Below are 16763 nucleotides of genomic sequence, written 5' to 3' on the forward strand. Positions count from 1 at the left end.
ACATGCTCATTGATGCTATGCCTCTCCAGATGTCACCAAACCTGCTGGATGGAGCTGCCTCCCCCAGCCGACCCGCAGGATGCCGACCCAGCGCTGGGACCCGAGCGCCGCCCTTCCTGCCTTGTGCAATGGAGTCACTCCCCAGCCCAGCGAGCAATGCCTCGCTCAGACCGGCTCTTCCCTTCCTCCTTCCAAAGCATCGCCGTGCCACCAGTGCCCAGGAGACACCATGGGCTCCTCATTTCCCAGCCTCAGGCAGTACCTCCCATCCTGTGCTACTCTTCACAGAAGTGACCAAAAGACTTCCCCGAATCATCAGTGGGGAAATGAATATGTCTTGGCCTCCTCCCAAGTGATAGGTAAGCGCCTAATTTTCACCATTCCTTCTCCTTCCCATCCTCCACGGTACCTGGAGATATCTCCAACAAGCATCCCCCCAGCAAGCACTTGGCTGCAGGCATCTATAAGGCCTCCCTCTTCTCTGTCTCTAAGGGGCCCCCTCTGGTACCCACAAATCCAGCAATGTGCTGGTGACCTGGAAAGTGTCACTTGGCCCAGAGGCTGGGCAGGACTTGGGGACAAAATTGAGCAGGGCAGGAGGTCAGAGCACAGGGAGGCTCTGCCTGCTACCCAAGAACTACCTTCAAGACAGTAGCCAGGAGCTAGGGATGGTGCAGAGAGGGTTGGTGGGGAAGTGCAGCATGTGGGGATGCTCAGCAGAGAGGAGGAGGAAGGGTTTGAAGGGACCATAACATCATTGGTGGATGGAGAGGATGGAGCAGGGAACAGCTTCTCCTCACACTGCAGCTGGCAGGCAGCTGGTAAAACCTTTCAAATGATAGGTTTGAGGTGACCCTGAGGAAACCCTGATTCACACCAGCATTCAACCCCAAAACTGGCTGCCGGAGGATGTCAAGGCCATCAAGACACTTCAAAGGCACCCCAGCTCTACCGCACCCATCAAACATTATGAGATGGTCACAGGGAAGGTCTTAAGAGCTGGTTGAAGAATGAGGTGAGCTCCACCTGGCCCCTCCGTCCTCTCTGGCAGCAGCCACAGCGCTGCAGGGTCCTCACCCCACCTGGGGCATGGCATGGCAGAAGGCTGGGATGATGGGCTCTGTCTCCTACATGGCCTCAGTGTTCCCTGCAGCCCCCTGTGCAACAGCCCCTGGCTACCAAAAAGATGCCTGAGGGAGATGCTGGGACAGCTGGAGGGGAAAGAGCCTCAGGATGCACAGCAGGTCCCACCACAAAGCCCAAGCCTGTCCCCATTCCTCGTGGCAGGCAGCATGAGCACCCATCTCCTACCTGAAGGGCCGGTCGGCCGATGAGTTCACTCCGGCGAAGGACTGGCTCCTATTGATCTTGGTGACGAGGACTCGGCGCTGCGGGCGCACAGACAGTGACATTGTTGACTGTGACCTGGAGGGCCGCCCTGGGGACAATGAGACATCAGGGTCACCAGCAGCAGGGTGAGGACACACAGGTAGGCAGGACTGCCAGGTGAATTGAGAATAGTACCCATGGACCATGGGTTGGGAGACTTCCCACTCTCTCAGTCCAAGAACTCTCCTGGTGGCACCGGGACACAGATCCCATACTGTCCCCAGAGATACTCCCCTTGGTGAAGTGGTGCTCTGGGCACTGTGAGCTCTCAGTGGGCACACCCAGACAGATGTGTCCCAGGTTGGAACTATGGGAGTCACAGAAAGGGGCTGATGCCCAGTGCTTACCATGGCCTTTCCCAAACATGTCCATGGCAAACTCTACATTCTGCCCAAGCCCAGACATCTCCTCCTGAGCCCCACCTTGTCCTATGTCCGTTGTCACCCGTGCCACCCTGCTGCAGGGGCAGGAAAAACACAGGGCTGGACCCGTCTGCCCAGCCCTTTGCTGTCTCCTCACTTGCTTCCGCTCACTCCAGAAACCAGGAGGGAAACCCAAGGACAACAAAGCACTTTGGAAAGTTCCCAGCTTTGCCAGGAGCTCTGCGTGGGGGGAGAAAAGGCCAAGCCATTCCCTGACAGATCCTGAAAAGTCTGTGCAGGCCACATGTGTCCAGCCCCATGGCTGCTGCACCCTGTCCTCTGCTCCTGGCAGTGACAGTGTCAGGAGCCTTGAAACCACTGCTGTGACCTGCCTGTCCCCACCACAGCCAGTGCAGTTGATGCCAGCCAGGGATGGAGCAGATTTCTGAGTCTCAGGGCCTGGACCTGGCTGCCACTCTGTGTCACAGGAACCATTCCTATAGCCCTGGCCAGGGCCGGGGCTTGGGGAGGGCAATTCAAAGGACAAGGCAAGAGCAGAGGAGAACAGGGCTCCTGGCTCTGCCACCCCTAGCAGTGCCAGCTGTGCACATGGAGGAGCCCAGCCCACTGGGCAGCCACAGAGGAGCAGGATGCAGGATGCTCCACTTCATTCTGGCACCACTGATGGCAGGTCAATCCCCCTGTCCCAGCCAGCCCTGAGTAGAGCTGCAGCAGCTGCTCACGGTACCTGGCAGTCAATCACCCCACCAGGAACAGCCAGGCAGGACCCTAGGGATGCACAGCTTCCCTGGCTGACAGACTGAGCCAGAGCCACCTCCACCCATCTAAGGAGCTCACTTTGCTTTTCCTCCTGTCTCCAGCATGGCTGACAGTGAACAGCACAAGGACACAGGCACTGCTGGGGCTTCCGCCGCCATCCCCTCTCCTTCCTCGTGCCCCCCAGTGCCCAGGACCCCAGCTGGGCCTGGTCCCACATGGCTCACACCCACTCAGCCTCTGGTGGGCATCCCCCCAGCACTGTGCCCCTTGCCACCCCCCACACCAGGCTGGGGACAGGGATTTGCAGCGCCCAGGATGTGCCGGAGCCATTTGCAGTCAAAGCTAACCACCACCACCACCACTCACCCCTATCCCAGTGGAGCCAGGAGGCAGCAGGTCCATCTGGTTCCCCCTTGCGACTCGTGTCCCAGCCCACACCACGGAGCCGCTCGGCGGGTCCCACGCACACAGCGTTATCTGGGTGCCAGTCCCTCCATTTTCCAGGACAACACTGTCCCAATTAAGCTCATTACGAAGAACTGTAATCCCTGGCAGCCCGGCTGACCTGCAGGCCTGGGCAGATTACCCTCTGCAGGGCTCTTTAATCGGCTCCCCACTGAGTGAGGAGGGCCTGTGGCACCCGTGCTTGCTCCCCTGCTGGGTGCTACAGTGGCTCAGCCATTGGGAGAGCACCAATCACCCATAGAATAAGGCTGTCTTGTGTGGGGCCGGTCACAGCTCAGAGTGAGGACGGTCCTGCCAACCCGTCCTTCTCCAGCACATGTTGCCGTTCTGGAGCACAGAGGGACCTCTAAGGAGGGTTTCCCAGGCAGGAGCCTGCACTGGGGAAGGACACTGAGGCTGTCAGAGGAGAGAAGGATGCTGAGAACATCAAGGGGAGGAGGATGCTGAAGGGGGAGAATGATGCTGGGTGTGCTGGAGGGGACTGACGCCCCAGCACAACTCCCCAGCAGTCAGAGCAATCTGCAGCCACTCACCCAGGCACCTCAGAGGCTTCAACAGACACTTGTGCTGTGCTGGGTCCTGCTCCAAAGCACATGATGCTCCCTCCCTGGCACAGGGAGCAGTGGCTGCTGAGAGAACCACATCCCTGGTCCAGCCCTGGACCTGGCTCTCCCCCAAACATCCACTACAACACACCGTGGCACCCTGCAACCAAGATCCTGTGCCAGGACCCCAAGCCCCCCTGAAGGAGGGGGACACCATGGCCCTGCTCTACAGGAGCAATGCTCCAGGAACCCCAAGGATGCTCCAGCCCAGCACCAGCAGGCAGCTGGCCGGGTGCTGAAGGGCAGCGCTGCCTGCATGAGGCAGGGCAGGCGGGATGTGGGGTCTCTGTTCCTGGCACTCTTGGGCTTGGCTCACAGAGGAGGAAAAATCCCCAGCATAGTGCATTCCTGACATTACCGAGATAAGAGGTACCTGGTACCAGCAGCACAGACAGCCCCTGCAAGGAGCAGAGCCTGGGGCACGCTTGGACGGGACCACTGGGCACCGTATCTCGCCCAGGCTGGTGAGCCCCATGCCAGGCTTACCATGAGGCTGTCACCAGCAGAGCACCGGCACACTCCTGTCCCTGCCATGGGCTAAAGCCCCAAGCACATCCTTTCTCCTTCCTAAGCAGAAGAGGTCCTGCCCCAACGGTTCAGTCCCAGCAAGCCCCACTGTCCCCTGCCCTCAGTTAGGGCTCAGTGCTAACAAACCTGCCTCCCGACCAAGCTTTTCACCTTTTTTGCGCCACACACTTCCTCCAGATCTTCCAGTGTAGAAAATGCAATCCTGGGAGTGTGACCCTCCGTCCGTCCTCGGCCAGCACTGCCCGTGGGTAGCACCCAAAAGGGCAGCGAGCAGCTGAACAGGCAGCACAGTGCGGGGTGCTGGAGCCCACCCCGGGGCTCTCCAGCCCGGCCGCCGGCTCCTCTCTCGACTCCCGGTGCTCTGGAGATGATTGGGATCCCAAGAATGCTGGTCTGAGCAGCGGAGGGGGCAGTCCGACCGGCTGGGTTGGTCCCAGCTGGTTTCTGTTTCCGACACTCAGACACCAGCCTGAGGTCGCTCCGGCGGGTTTATCAACGCTGCCCTGGTCGGAGACGCCCCAAACTGGCTCCCCCTGAGTCCCCAGCCCTGCAGCCATGGGAGCTGGGGGTGCTCTGACCAGCACTTCCAGGGATGTCACTCACTGAAGGCCACCGATGCCCACCCAGCAGTCTCCAGCACCCCTCACCTCAGGGAAGACACCCAGGACCAACCAGCAGCACCTAAGGGTGCCCAAGGGGGGTGGGCTGCGGTCCCTGCACGGATGGCACTGCGGCCACCCCTGGGGCACAGCAGGGCACCAGTGTCCCTCAGTGAGGGAGGCCACGATGGTCACAGGAACATCCATTCTGCCCGTGGCGTCTGGGGCATGTGGGGGGTCCTGCCCCAGCACCTTTGGGTGAAACTTGGGCGCACGGCGGGGGTGACCTCGGGAGCCTGTGAACTCAGCCCGCTGGCTCGGCTCCCCCCGGAGCAGCCGCTGCATCCGTGTTTGCACAGCTGTGGCCCCGCTGCCCCAACCCAGGCACGTACCCCGGCCCCCGCCGGCCCCTTCCGGCCCCGGGACAGCCCTTGGCCGGCTCCCAGCGTGGGTTGGAGCAGTTCTTCCCTCCCATCACTCCTCATCCCCCCTCAGCACAGAGGATGGGAGCATCCGGGGAGCGAAGCCATGCCGCCTTGGTCACAAGGAGCCTGAGAGCCTCCTCTTCCCGGACCTCTCCACGCTCTGCCTCTCCTCCAGGAAGGCAGGACACCCCCGGCTCCTCCTTGAGCTAGGCAAGGAGAGGGACTGGGGGCTTTTGGGAATCAGATGAGTCATGAATGGCATCCCGGCTCCCGTGACTCACCCGGAGAGAAAGTCCCAGCCATAAGGTCACAGCCCCACAGCCCCCACCGGAACAGGGAATGACGGTTTGGTTGTTTGGGTGCTGGCCGCTCTTGGCAGTTTGGGTTGGATGGGTGCTGGGTGCTGTCAGCCCCATGGCAGCAGGGACATGGCGCTGATATCCGCCCCTGTGGCCATGGGAGGCTGCTGGCTCCTTGGGCCAAGTGGGAGGGCGACAGGAAAGGGAAGGAGCTGCGAATGGGAAGAATTGGAGGAAGTTCTTATTTACCCCGCGGAGTATCCCTGCGGAAGGGCAGGGCACGGCACAGGCAGACACTCACAGCCAGTTCCTCGGGGGGGCTCACAGCCCCCGACCCTGCCACTCATCCCGTGGTCTCCCTGTCTCCAACCCGAAGGAGATGCAAACCCGAACTGTAACGCGGGGAAGCGGCCACCACTGGGGCTGGCAAAGCTCAAGCCCAATGTGCTCTCTAGGATGGCTCCTGGGAACCAGCCCAGGATTACTCTGGTGCTGGTGAAGTCCCCACCATCAAAGGCACAAACCAAGCACCCAGTCACGATCCCCACAGACACCGCTCATCTCCATACCCTGTGAGATGGGGCTGCATCCTGGCCATGGGCACCAGACTCTGCTCCTAAGTGGGCTGTGATCCCTCTCAGAAGTGCTTGGATCCTCTAGAAGGATAATCCTGGGACTGGGACCTTGTGGAGGTCCCACCTTCCCCCTGACCTCTTCATCTCCAGGGTGCTCTGTTGGGTACTAGTAGCTGCCCCCACAAATCCTGCCCAAACAACTTGGTCTAAGTGCACAAAAGCAACCCCAAGTGCCCTGAGGCCACCATGCCAGGGATGCTCGACACGGAGATGGGCTCTGTTTGTCCTCATCAGACATGGGGGCACGAGTGGGGAGAACAGTTTGCTGAGGAAAACTGCTGCCATGGCATTGGGGGCTGCCATGGCATCAGGGGTGCATCACCCCAGAGAAGCTGGCAGCTGTGGCCCCTCTCGTGCCTTGAGACACAGAGCCTGGATCTCAGTGTAGGCAACACCAAGATCAGGCAGCCAGGGGGTCTTGTCCTGCACGGACACCCTGTCCTGGCACCCCATCACCGCAACCCGCCGTGACAACTGTGTCCCTTGCAGGTGGCGGGTGCAAATGTCCTTGGTGTCCCTGCCAGGGACAGCTTTCCTCTCAAGAAAACTCCTCACCCCAAAAAACCCCGCCTGAGCGCAGCCATGTCACCCCGAGAGCCTCAAACAGCTGGGGGTCCCCAAATCATCGCGGTTTGCTGGGGAGCCCTGGTGCTGCCGGTGCTCGGTACCTTTCGGTTTGCCATTCATGGCGTGCTGCGGCAGCACATCCCCCTCGGGCTGGGCTCAGCGTCCCGGCTGGTTGCTGCTCTCTCATGCCGTCCGTCCGTCTGTCCGCCCCAGTGTGGGGGCCGTGGCCGGAGGGCTCCCCCCGGGCAGCAGTCTCCTCCCCCGCTTCCCCTGCCCACGGGCTGACATCACTGCCCAGCGCCGCAGCCCCGGCGTGACTCAAGGGGAACGGAGGATGGGAGGACACGGGAGGATGCCTGACCCCCTTGGAGGGAAGGGGCCCCACCAGCACCGGCTACTCCCGGAGCACAGCACAGTTTGATCCCTATCCTTCCCTCCCCAGCGCTCCCCTAGGGAAACTGAGGCACGGGTGGAGGGGAGGGGAACACACTGCAAACCCCCACTGCAGCCCCTCTCTGGATCGCTTCCCTTGGAGACCCCCGCTCCTGCCGGCACCCAGGGCCGAGCACACGCCAGGGAGCGCACAGCGCCCTGCCGAACGCAGCGCTGGCCCTGAGCTGCACCCGAGGCTGGGTGGGGATGCACAGCCCCCCGCCCCATCCCTGCTGCCTCCACCGCGGGCAGGCACAAAGCCGTGGGCAGCAGACGCTCACACCACTGCCGCTTGCTTCTGCATTGCTTGGGTTTAAATACAAGTATATACAAATACAATAAATATATATAGATATGTTTATGTATATATAAAACCACCGTGGCTTTGCTGTAGGCTTCCCACAGCATGAAATCCCGTGGCATGCCTGTGGGCACCCTCCAAGACCCAGGAGCCACTGTGAAAAGGGTTTCCTTGCTCAAAAGTCCCTGCTTTGAGCATCCTGAGTATCCAAAACCTTGGAGGAGCTTGCTTCAGCCAGGGCTTCCTCGCAGGGCTCTCCAAAGATGCTGGGGTGCAATTCCCATGTGGGAATGTCTGTCCTGCTTTCCATGGAGGTCCAGCTCCCGCAGCACAGTGTGGAAGACCCACCTGCCCTCCATGCCAATTCCAGCAACCAGCAAGCACCTCTCGGGCCCACAGCTCCCTGTTTAGTGCCCTAAACAACCAGGAGACTCTGCAACCCAGACGTCACCATGCTTCAGTGCTGGTCCTGGGAATACCCAAGATTGGCACCCCCCTCCAGGTAGGACAAAGGCTGGAGCAGCCAGCTCTGTCCAGGCTGGGATCAGCTGCCCTCACCACATCACTGGAGCAGGAAGAAACACCTCCCTCCCAGGCTCCTTTCCTGTTTGCTGCTGATTTTAGAGCAAGGTCAGGAGAGGTTCAGGAGGAAAAGCACTGGGACAGTCTTGGGGATCCTTGCAGATATGAGGTTCTCCTCCAAAGTTAACCCGACCCCAGAAAGTGAGCCTGTTGTGGGATTGCTTCCCCAGCCCAGAGCAGATCCTCTCCCCGCAGGTCCCATAGAGGATAAGAAGCATCAGGGTCTCCCACGTATGGTGACATGGCTGCCCCAGTGTGGGCACCCACACGTGGCTCAGAGCCAGCCAGAGTCAGGCCTGCAGAGCTGGGGTTGCAGCATTGTCACCAGAGAGTGCCATGACCCAGGGCACTCTCAGGTCCCAGTGCCCAGGTGGGTGCCCGAGTGGGTGCACAGCATCAGCCACATTGGGAGAGCAGCTGGAGCTGGCGAGGCTGGGCTGGCTCTGAGAAGCATCCAAAGGAAAACCATCCCAGATGCCCACCAGCCTGCAGCCTCCATGCCAGTGCCACGGGCCATGGGGAGCCAGCAACCCAGCACACTGCAAAGCCCATCTCCACCCCAGCCTTCCAGAACCTGCATGAAGACCGTGTCTCCTACCTCGCCTGGACACGATGCATCCCCCCAGCTCTCCCCACCGATGGGCAGAGTCCCATCCTGGCGGCTGCCGCGGGCAGCGGCCACCACCCGGCTTTTCACCCCGTGCTGCTTCTCCCCGGGGAATGGCATCACTGCCGGCACCGCCCCGGTCTGACCACCCTTGTGCAAAGCCTGCGCCGTGCTGGCAGCCGTGCGGAGCCAGCGCCCGGCACACGGCCAGGCAGCGCGCCCGCAGCGCCGGCCCATGCCAGCTTGTTTGTTCTCATTAAAGGTTAATGAAAAAGCCACGCTAAAGCTGCCCCGGCCGCGGGAGGGGCGTTCCCCGGTGCCATGCAGAGTGAGGGGACTTCCAGGCTTCCCTCGCAGAGGGGTGACAGCCAGGCTGTGCTGCTTGCGGGGACTCTGCCTCTCCATAGCCTGCAGTCCCCAGGGAGATCTGTGCGGCAGCTGACACATGGGTGAGGTGCCTGGCATGGCACCATCCTGAGCATCACCCTTGGGGACACCACCAAGAGCAGGCAGGACACAGGATCAGACATTCCAAAAGGGAGGAAGGCACCGGAGAAGGACGTATCACATCAGCCACGCTCTGAGCACCTCACAGCACCCTGCACGGCACTTGGTGGGGCTTGACAGCTCAGGACACCTTGCCAAGGGAGGGCAGAGGAAGGACACAAGTCACGCCAGCAGCGCCAGGGTGGTAATTGAGTTAAATGAGTTCCTGCTCCTGGCTTGGCCAGGGATAGGGAGTGGGTGCAATGAAGGGGACATCTTCATGTGACTCTTCAGCTCAGGGGGCTTCCCTACATATTCACCACTCTGGCTCAGCTCAACCAGCCAGGGTGGCTGCCTCAATCCTTCGTCTGCAGCAGGGATGTGGGTGTAATGCCCCAGGTGCTTCCTTTTTGTCAGTGTCCCTTTATGCCTTCCTTTTACCAGGCCTGAGGAGCTGCCCTGTGCATCCCCACCACAACCACAACAGCTGAATGTGCAAACAAAACACTCCATGGGCAGCTGTGCTTGGACACACAAGTACAGCCATGGCCAGTTTGTGCACAGGCAGAAAAATCCAGCAGGTTATTCCCACTTCCCTGCCCTGCATGGGATAGAAGACCAGCTTCCCATAGATCCCACATCCTGCCAGCAGAGTCCTAGGGAAATTGTCCAGCTTCTCCCTGCTGGCCCAGGGACCATCAGCACTGGGGCTGAGCCCACCCAGCGCCTGGAGAAGCCACCAGCCCCAACCCAATGCTGCCTTGGTGGCACCAGCACCAAAGGCCAAGGTGATGAAGAAGCTATTTCAGGCTGTTTTGGACAAGTACTCCCCAGCCACAGACATTCTTAAATGGCTGGGAATGTCACCATAGCTGGAAATCTGACAGGAAAGGGCATAGGCCAGCCTCAGTCAGTGTCAAAGTCATGGCTGGCCAAAAAAGGTTGGTGGAGATGGAATCAGCACCAGCCTGGTGAGGGGCCAAAAAGCTCCTGGCCATGGGGGAGTCTTGGGAAAAGGCAGGAGATGACAATTTTGGCAAGAAGACACACAGTCATGGCTTACAGGAGAAGCACAGTAAGTGACCAAGTGTCTTGCCTGGGCTGGGACAGCTGCTCCTAGAGCTGCAGGTGGTCACCCCCACCACAATGCTACAGCTGACTTCTCAGACTTTACTTTCTGCTAAAACTGGCAAAGCCAACTCCAAAAAATCCTGGTAGCCCAAGTTTTTTCAGAGTTTTTTCCACAAGTGGATGCCCTGAGGGCTGGAGAAGGACCAGCCCTTGTGCCAAGCCAGGCTCTACCCCCAGCCAGGCTGGCCCTAATGCTGTCGGCAGCATCCTTTCCTGGAGGGGCCGGGCACGGGGCGGTGGCAGACTGGAGCCCTCCCCCCTTGCTTCCTCGCCTCGTCCCCACACAGCAGCAGAAATAGAAGCGATATAAATGGCAGCCCTATAAATAACCCCAAAGCACGCGGCGGGGAGCTCGTCCCAGCCCAGCACTGGCCTCAGCCCACGCAAAGCCAGGGCTTGGGCTGCCTTCACTGCACCCTGGGGATCTCAAATGCCAGCTGCTCCCTGCCCACCATGGGTTTCCCAGGGTCCTGTCCTTTAGGTCAGTGTCATGGCAGAAGTTCCAATGCATCTGCTGAGCCTCAGCCACGGGCACGATCTGGAGCCCAGCCTGGTGGCATTCCTGGGGGACACCCTGTGCCCATGCAGCTCCTCCCATCCAGCCAGCACTGGACAATGCCCATCGCAGGCACCCTGCTGCAACCCAGCCAGCAGCTCTGACTAGGAGCCTCAGCAAGGCTTGGGAAAAGATACCCCTGTTCTCACCACTGTCCTCACTGCAGATCAACAGTTATTCCCTGGTTGCACCCTCTCAGCTACCACCCCCAAAATCCCCCATCATTGCCATGTCCATTGCTGCCCCCCATTTCCTGCTCAATCCCATCATGCTATGTCCTCCATGGGGACTCAGCCACCACCATGCCAGGGATACCAGCATGCCACCACAGCTCCTCTCCACCCAGGGAACTGTGGCAGTGCACTGGGGACCCCCACGAGCCGAGAGGAGGCAATGCAGCTGGTGACAAGCTGGTGACAAGCCTTGCACAGCCGGATTTTGCGCGGCGTCACAGCCTCACGTCCCAGCCCTGCCCGGGGGACGCAGTGAGGCCACCAGCCAGGAGATTGAAGGCAAGGGGTTTATAGCATGGCCAGGACTTCCCAGTGCCCTCGGGAGTCACCTCTGGGAACGTGGCAAGGGTAAAACCCGCTAAGGCTGTTTGCACGCTCTGGGATGGCCGGAGGTGCGGCAGGGGAAGGGTTAATGGTGCGAGGCCTTCCCGAGCACTTCTTGGCAGGCTAGGAAGGGCTGGGAGACAGGAGGATCGGGCCAGCAACAAAGCGAGATCTGTCTCATTAATTCCTCCGAGCATTCCTCCCTCCGTCACCCTGGAGGGGAGGAGGAGGCAGCACCCAGCTGACATGGTGCACCCAGGTCCCCCCGGAGCCCGCCGGCTCCTGCCCGGGCGCAGGGCTGGGATGCGGGAGATGGCTGCAGCCTCTCCCGCGGGATCCAGGGCTCTGGCGTCCCGCAGGCGCTCGGGCACGGCCCTATAAGGGCACGGGCAGCTTCTCCTTCGCCCGCCGTACCCCTGCCCGTACCCCTGCCTGGAGTCCCAAGGGATTCGGAGCAGGACACGGTTCATGCCACCAGCGTCATTCCAAACCCGGGAGCAAAAGAGTGGCTGGAGAAGCTGATATATCCTAGACAGGGTCTGGGGAGCACCAATGGGGTGACATTGGAGGTGCTCGCCCTGATATCCCACTGTCAGGCAGCTCCTTCTCCGGGCGTCTCCGGCCACAGTCCCGGCCGGGCCGCGGGGTGCGGAGGATGCCTCTGAACCGCAGTGGGGCGGAGGAGCGGAGCCCCGTGTCCGTGTCCCCGTCCCCGCCCTGCCGCCGTGCCCGGACACCCCAGCGCGGCGTGGGGCGCCCGCCGGGGGTGGCGGCACAGGGGACGCGGCGGGCGGTGGCTTTGCGGCGACGTGGCCCCCCAAGGGTGTAGCCCTGCTAAGGCCACCAACCCCGCTCCCCCCGACCCCCCCGTGACCGCGGGGTGCGGAGGTGCGGGTGGCACTCACATGTCCCAGGAGAGGCGGGGGACGAGGCGCGGGGCGAAAGCAGGCCTGGCTCGGTGCATCCCCTTTGTTCCACTCCCATGGACGGGAGCAAGCGGGGAGTTCGTGCAGGCTCTTGGCAGCGCCCACCCCGGCTCTCTCCATGGAAACGCGGGAGCCATGTGATTTCGGCAGGAAACCACGGCCCAGCCAGCGCCAATGGCAGCTGCATGGACGGGAGCACCTCCCTCCCGGAGGCGACCGACACCGCTGCCGACACCGCCATCGCCACCACCGCCACCACCAACACCGCCGCTGCCACCGCCGCCGCGGCCCTGCGGGGGTTCCAGACCCGCCGGCCCATCAACATTTCCCGGGAATCCACAAGCCCCACCATGAGCCGGAGCAGGATCCCACCTCCCCCGAGGCGAGGGGAGTGGGGGCAGCCCGGCTCGCTTGGCCCCGGGCTGTTTGCCTTCCTGCCGCTCACAGCGCCCATAGCCTCCCCTTTCCCTTGGGAAGCAGTGGCTGGAGCAACACCTCCTCCCTCACCAGCCCCGTCTCCCCCCACAAGGGCCAACACGGCCTCCCAGGCTTCAGCGCTCTCTGACAGACCGCGGGCATGTTTCACATTCCAGCAGTGAAGTGACACCACCAAGGCTGTGCAGTCAGTCAGTTGGTGGCAGAGGAAACACCCAAACATCCTTGCTCCCAGCTCTGTGACAACCAGCACCCTACCCTGCCTTCCCCCCACAGCTTCTGCATCCAACTGAGCTGTGCTTGGACCTCTGCAAATCAGAAAGTCCACTCTGGGGGAGCAGAGCATTGGCACTGATCCACATTCCCCATCCCACCAGCTTCCAGCATCCTAGGGAAGCAGCAGAAGAGCGCTCCCAGCTTCCCCAGTTAAGGGACAGGCAGCCCCAGTGTAAAAGCAGGCTGTCACCCGAGGGATGCCACAGTCAGACCATGCTGCTTCCACAACTGCCAGTCCACTTCCTAGACCCTGGCACCTCTGGGCATCCCTGAAGGTAGCGGGGTGAGGAAACCACGTGCTTGAGGGGATGCACCCTGCTCCTCTCCTTTCTCCAAGACCATCCTTCTCCTACCTGTCCTAGATCCTACTGAGTTGACCCAGTTTTAAATGGAACTGAAGCCTTTGCAGCCCTGGTGAGACATCCTCCATGCAAGGACAAGGCTGCGCAGTGCTCCTGCCAGCCCTGTGAGGCAGAAACACTAATTAGACCATCATCAGGTCTTGGAGCCCAGTGGAGCAGGGCAATATCAGTGACAAGGAAATCATTGCACCACTCTCACTCTCCTGGGGCCACACCAAGGAGCACAGCATTTACTGCCAAGGTTGCTCGGTGAGAACCAGGGCATCCCAGCTCCCAGCCCAGTTCTCCAGGCTGGCCTGGTTACATGGAAGGAGAAGTGATACAAAGATGGGAGAGGGCACAGCAGGTCCTGAGGCCACCAGAGAAAAGCCAAGCCAAAAGGAGAGGCTGCCAGAATGAACTGATGAGTCCTAGAATGATTTGGGTTGGAAGAGACTTTAAAGTCCACCTTTCACCCCCCTGATGTGAGCAGGGACTCCTTTCACTAGACCAGGATAGTCCAAGCCTCATCCAACCTGGCCTTGAACACTTCCAGGGATAGGGCAGCCACAGGTTTTCTGGACAACCAGTACCAGGGCCTCCCCATCCTCACAGGGAAGAATTTAATTTTAATATCCCATCTAATTCTGCCCTCTATCCCTTGGAAGCCATTCTCCCTTGTCCTGTCACTCTATGCTCTTGTCTAAAGCCCTTCTCCAGGTTTTTTGGAGCCCTTTTAGGTACTGGAAGGGACTCCAAGGTCTCCCTGGAGCCTTCTCATCTCCAGGCTGAACTACCCCTACTCGCTCAGCCTGTCTCCACAGCAGAGGTGCTCCAGACCTCTGTGTATTTTTGTGGCCTCCTCTGGACTTGCTCAAACAGGTCCACATCCTTCTTATTCTGGGGTCTCCAGATTGGATGCAGTGCTGCAGAAGGATCTCACGAGAGCAGAGCAGAGCGGCAGAATTCCCTCTCTCAGCCAGTTTCCCACTCTGCTGAGGATGGACTGCAGAATATGTTTGGCTTTCTGGGCTGCCAGTGCACATGGCCAGGTCATGCTGAGCTTCTTGTACAACCAATACTCCCAAGTTCTTCTCTTCAGGGCTGCTCTCAATCCATTCTCAACCCAGGTCCCAGTGCCACACTGTCCCTGTACCACCAGGGTGACCCACCATGTGCTTGGCATGGTCAGCACCACTGTGCCACTCTGTTATCACTTGATCCAGCACCCCACCTGGATCAGGTGGGGGGCTGGATCCCACCTACACCCTGTACATGGTGACACCACTGAAAATTTTCACTTGAAAGTGACATCCAAGGATTATTGGGGCCAACTGCCTGAGCATTTTAGGTCTGACACAAAGTTAAAGCATGTTGTTAAGGGTACTGTCCAAACGCCTCCAAATGCCCACTGGCATGCTTGGGACATCGACCACCTCTCTGTTCCAGAGTTTCACCACCTTCTCAGTAAAAACTTGGGGTGCCTGGAGGTAGATTGACCCATACCATCGCACTGCACTTTCCCGTGCACCACCAACCCCATTCCTGGTTGCTGCTGGGGAGCAGCTGTATCCCTGCAGACAGCAGGAGAGGGGACTGCACCCTCCCCTCAGCCACACGCCTGCCTGCCCTGCCAGGCTGGGTTGTGGAGCCAAGCACTCCCTGTGCCAAGGCCAGGGCTGGCACACTGCACTGGCTGCTCTGGGAGCTTGCTCAGCACGGACCAGCTTGGCAAACAAAAACAAGGACAGACTCCTGCCCGAGTTCCAGCAGTACTCCTGGGCAGCCCGCCCTCCAAAACTCCCTCCTGGATTTATGGAGGGATGGTGCCTGCAGGCAGGAAGGAGTTAAACCTCCCAGCATGGATTTGGATACTCCTGGGTTAACCTTCCCAGCATGGATGCAGATAATCTTGGTTTAACCCTTTCATTATGGATATGGATACTCCTGGGCTAATCTTGCCAGCATGGATATGGATGGACACTCCTGGTTTAATCCTTTCATTATGGATACAGATACTCCTGGGCTAACTCTCCCAGCATGGATATGGATATGGATACTCCTGGACTCCTGCCACTGAAGGAGCCTTCCCAGTAGTCCAGTTGGGAAGCTGGGCATTGGTGCAGGAAAGAGTCCCTGAGCTCAAGGGCACTTAGTCTGAGAACCTGCTGGCATTAGTGAGCTCCTCCCAGCACTGGATCGAACTTTTCCAGAGCCTGGTGACCCGAGACCACTCCAAGCATATTCCCCTCCTCCTGGAGCTTCAGCAACAGCCGTGCCAGCTGCCTGCAGCCGCCTGCCACAGTGCAGAGAAAGGTCTGAGCACCGCGGGTCTCTGCCCAAATTGCTCTTCTCACTGCAGGCTGGGCCTGGAGCCACGTCTTCCTCTCCCCTCTCTCTGGAGGGCTGGAGGCCAGCCCTTGGCTCCAGGCTGGAGCTGCTGCATGCTCAGCATTCCTGCTCAGCGCTGGAGCAAGGCAACACACACAGGCCAGGGCTCCAAGCCTTGCACCGGGACAGCCACGCGTGCTGAGCACACTCAGAGCTCAGCCACCACCCCCGTGAGCAGCTGAGGTGCCTCCACAGAGCCTGCCACTATCCCTGCCACTGCCTCAGCGATGAACGTCCAACATCCCAGCACCGAGCTCCACATCCCTCTGGCTGTGCATTTTTGGGGAACACAACCTGGTAAAAAGCTAAGGGAGCCAGGGTGGCGCTGATGCAGCATGAGAAATGTGAGCTGCTGCTCCAGCTTACTCACCAGAGCCCTGGCCATGCTCGGGAACTGGCCAGCAGCACAGAAAGGCTGTGCCAGAAGGTCCTCTCAGCTCTGCTGGAAAACCTTCCCTGACACACTCGGGGCCAGCTCACAGCAGCAGCAGGCTGGGGCACAGCCCTGAGCCAACCTGTCCTTTTCTGTGGGACAGAACTGCGTGTCCCAGCACTTTGCCTGCCCACAGGGCCGGGAAAAGGGAAGATGGGATACCCCTGGAGTGGCCACAAACCTACCCAGTGTTGGCCAGCACTGGATGCTGGTCAGCTCTCCCAGACTCTGGCCAGCAATCCCGAATCCAGGTCAGGGCTTTGCAGCAAAACCAGGACATCCAAACTGTGACTTCATCAGGTCCAGCATAGGCCAGGAGGGTAAGGAGCTGCAGAACAGCACTGGTCCAGACTCTCCAGCCACCAGCAACCTGTTCCCCCCTCCTAACTCCCTTCTCCACCCTGGGAAGGTGGCTGGCAGCATCTGCAACCACAATCCCAGCTCAGCCTGGGGGGCTGAACATCCCCTGGGACCACTCCACCTCCTGCAACCAGGCAGCCATCCCCACCTCAGCACAGCAGGAACCAGCCCACGCACACACCCACAGGATCACTCCGAAAGTATCCATGATTCACAAGATTCCTACAGTCTGTTGCTGTTGTCCAACACTGAGCAGGAAGGCTGAGGCAAGCCCAGAAACCAGCCCAGCCCAGCA

General features: G+C 60.1%; 1 protein-coding gene across 5 annotated transcripts in view; it reads right to left on the reverse strand.

The window, feature by feature from the left end:
• RIPOR1 (RHO family interacting cell polarization regulator 1) overlaps positions 1-16763 on the reverse strand; it is a 31620-nt gene that overhangs the window by 10335 nt on the left and 4522 nt on the right. For 2 of the 5 annotated variants that reach the window (XM_058845990.1, XM_058845991.1), the window contains exons 1-2: positions 12212-12701; positions 1312-1438 (exon numbers count right to left, since the gene is read on the reverse strand). In XM_058845990.1, coding sequence (XP_058701973.1) covers positions 1312-1438; positions 12212-12686 — 602 coding nt within the window. In that variant the 5' untranslated portion in view covers positions 12687-12701. Of the gene's footprint in view, positions 1-1311; positions 1439-5434; positions 5592-6755; positions 6914-12211; positions 12702-16763 lie in introns of those variants that run through there. The other 3 variants (XM_058845993.1, XM_058845992.1, XM_058845994.1) reach the window with 3 other exon arrangements.

The sequence above is a fragment of the Poecile atricapillus genome, chromosome 10 (genome assembly GCF_030490865.1).
Source record: "Poecile atricapillus isolate bPoeAtr1 chromosome 10, bPoeAtr1.hap1, whole genome shotgun sequence".
Classification (NCBI taxonomy): domain Eukaryota; kingdom Metazoa; phylum Chordata; class Aves; order Passeriformes; family Paridae; genus Poecile; species Poecile atricapillus.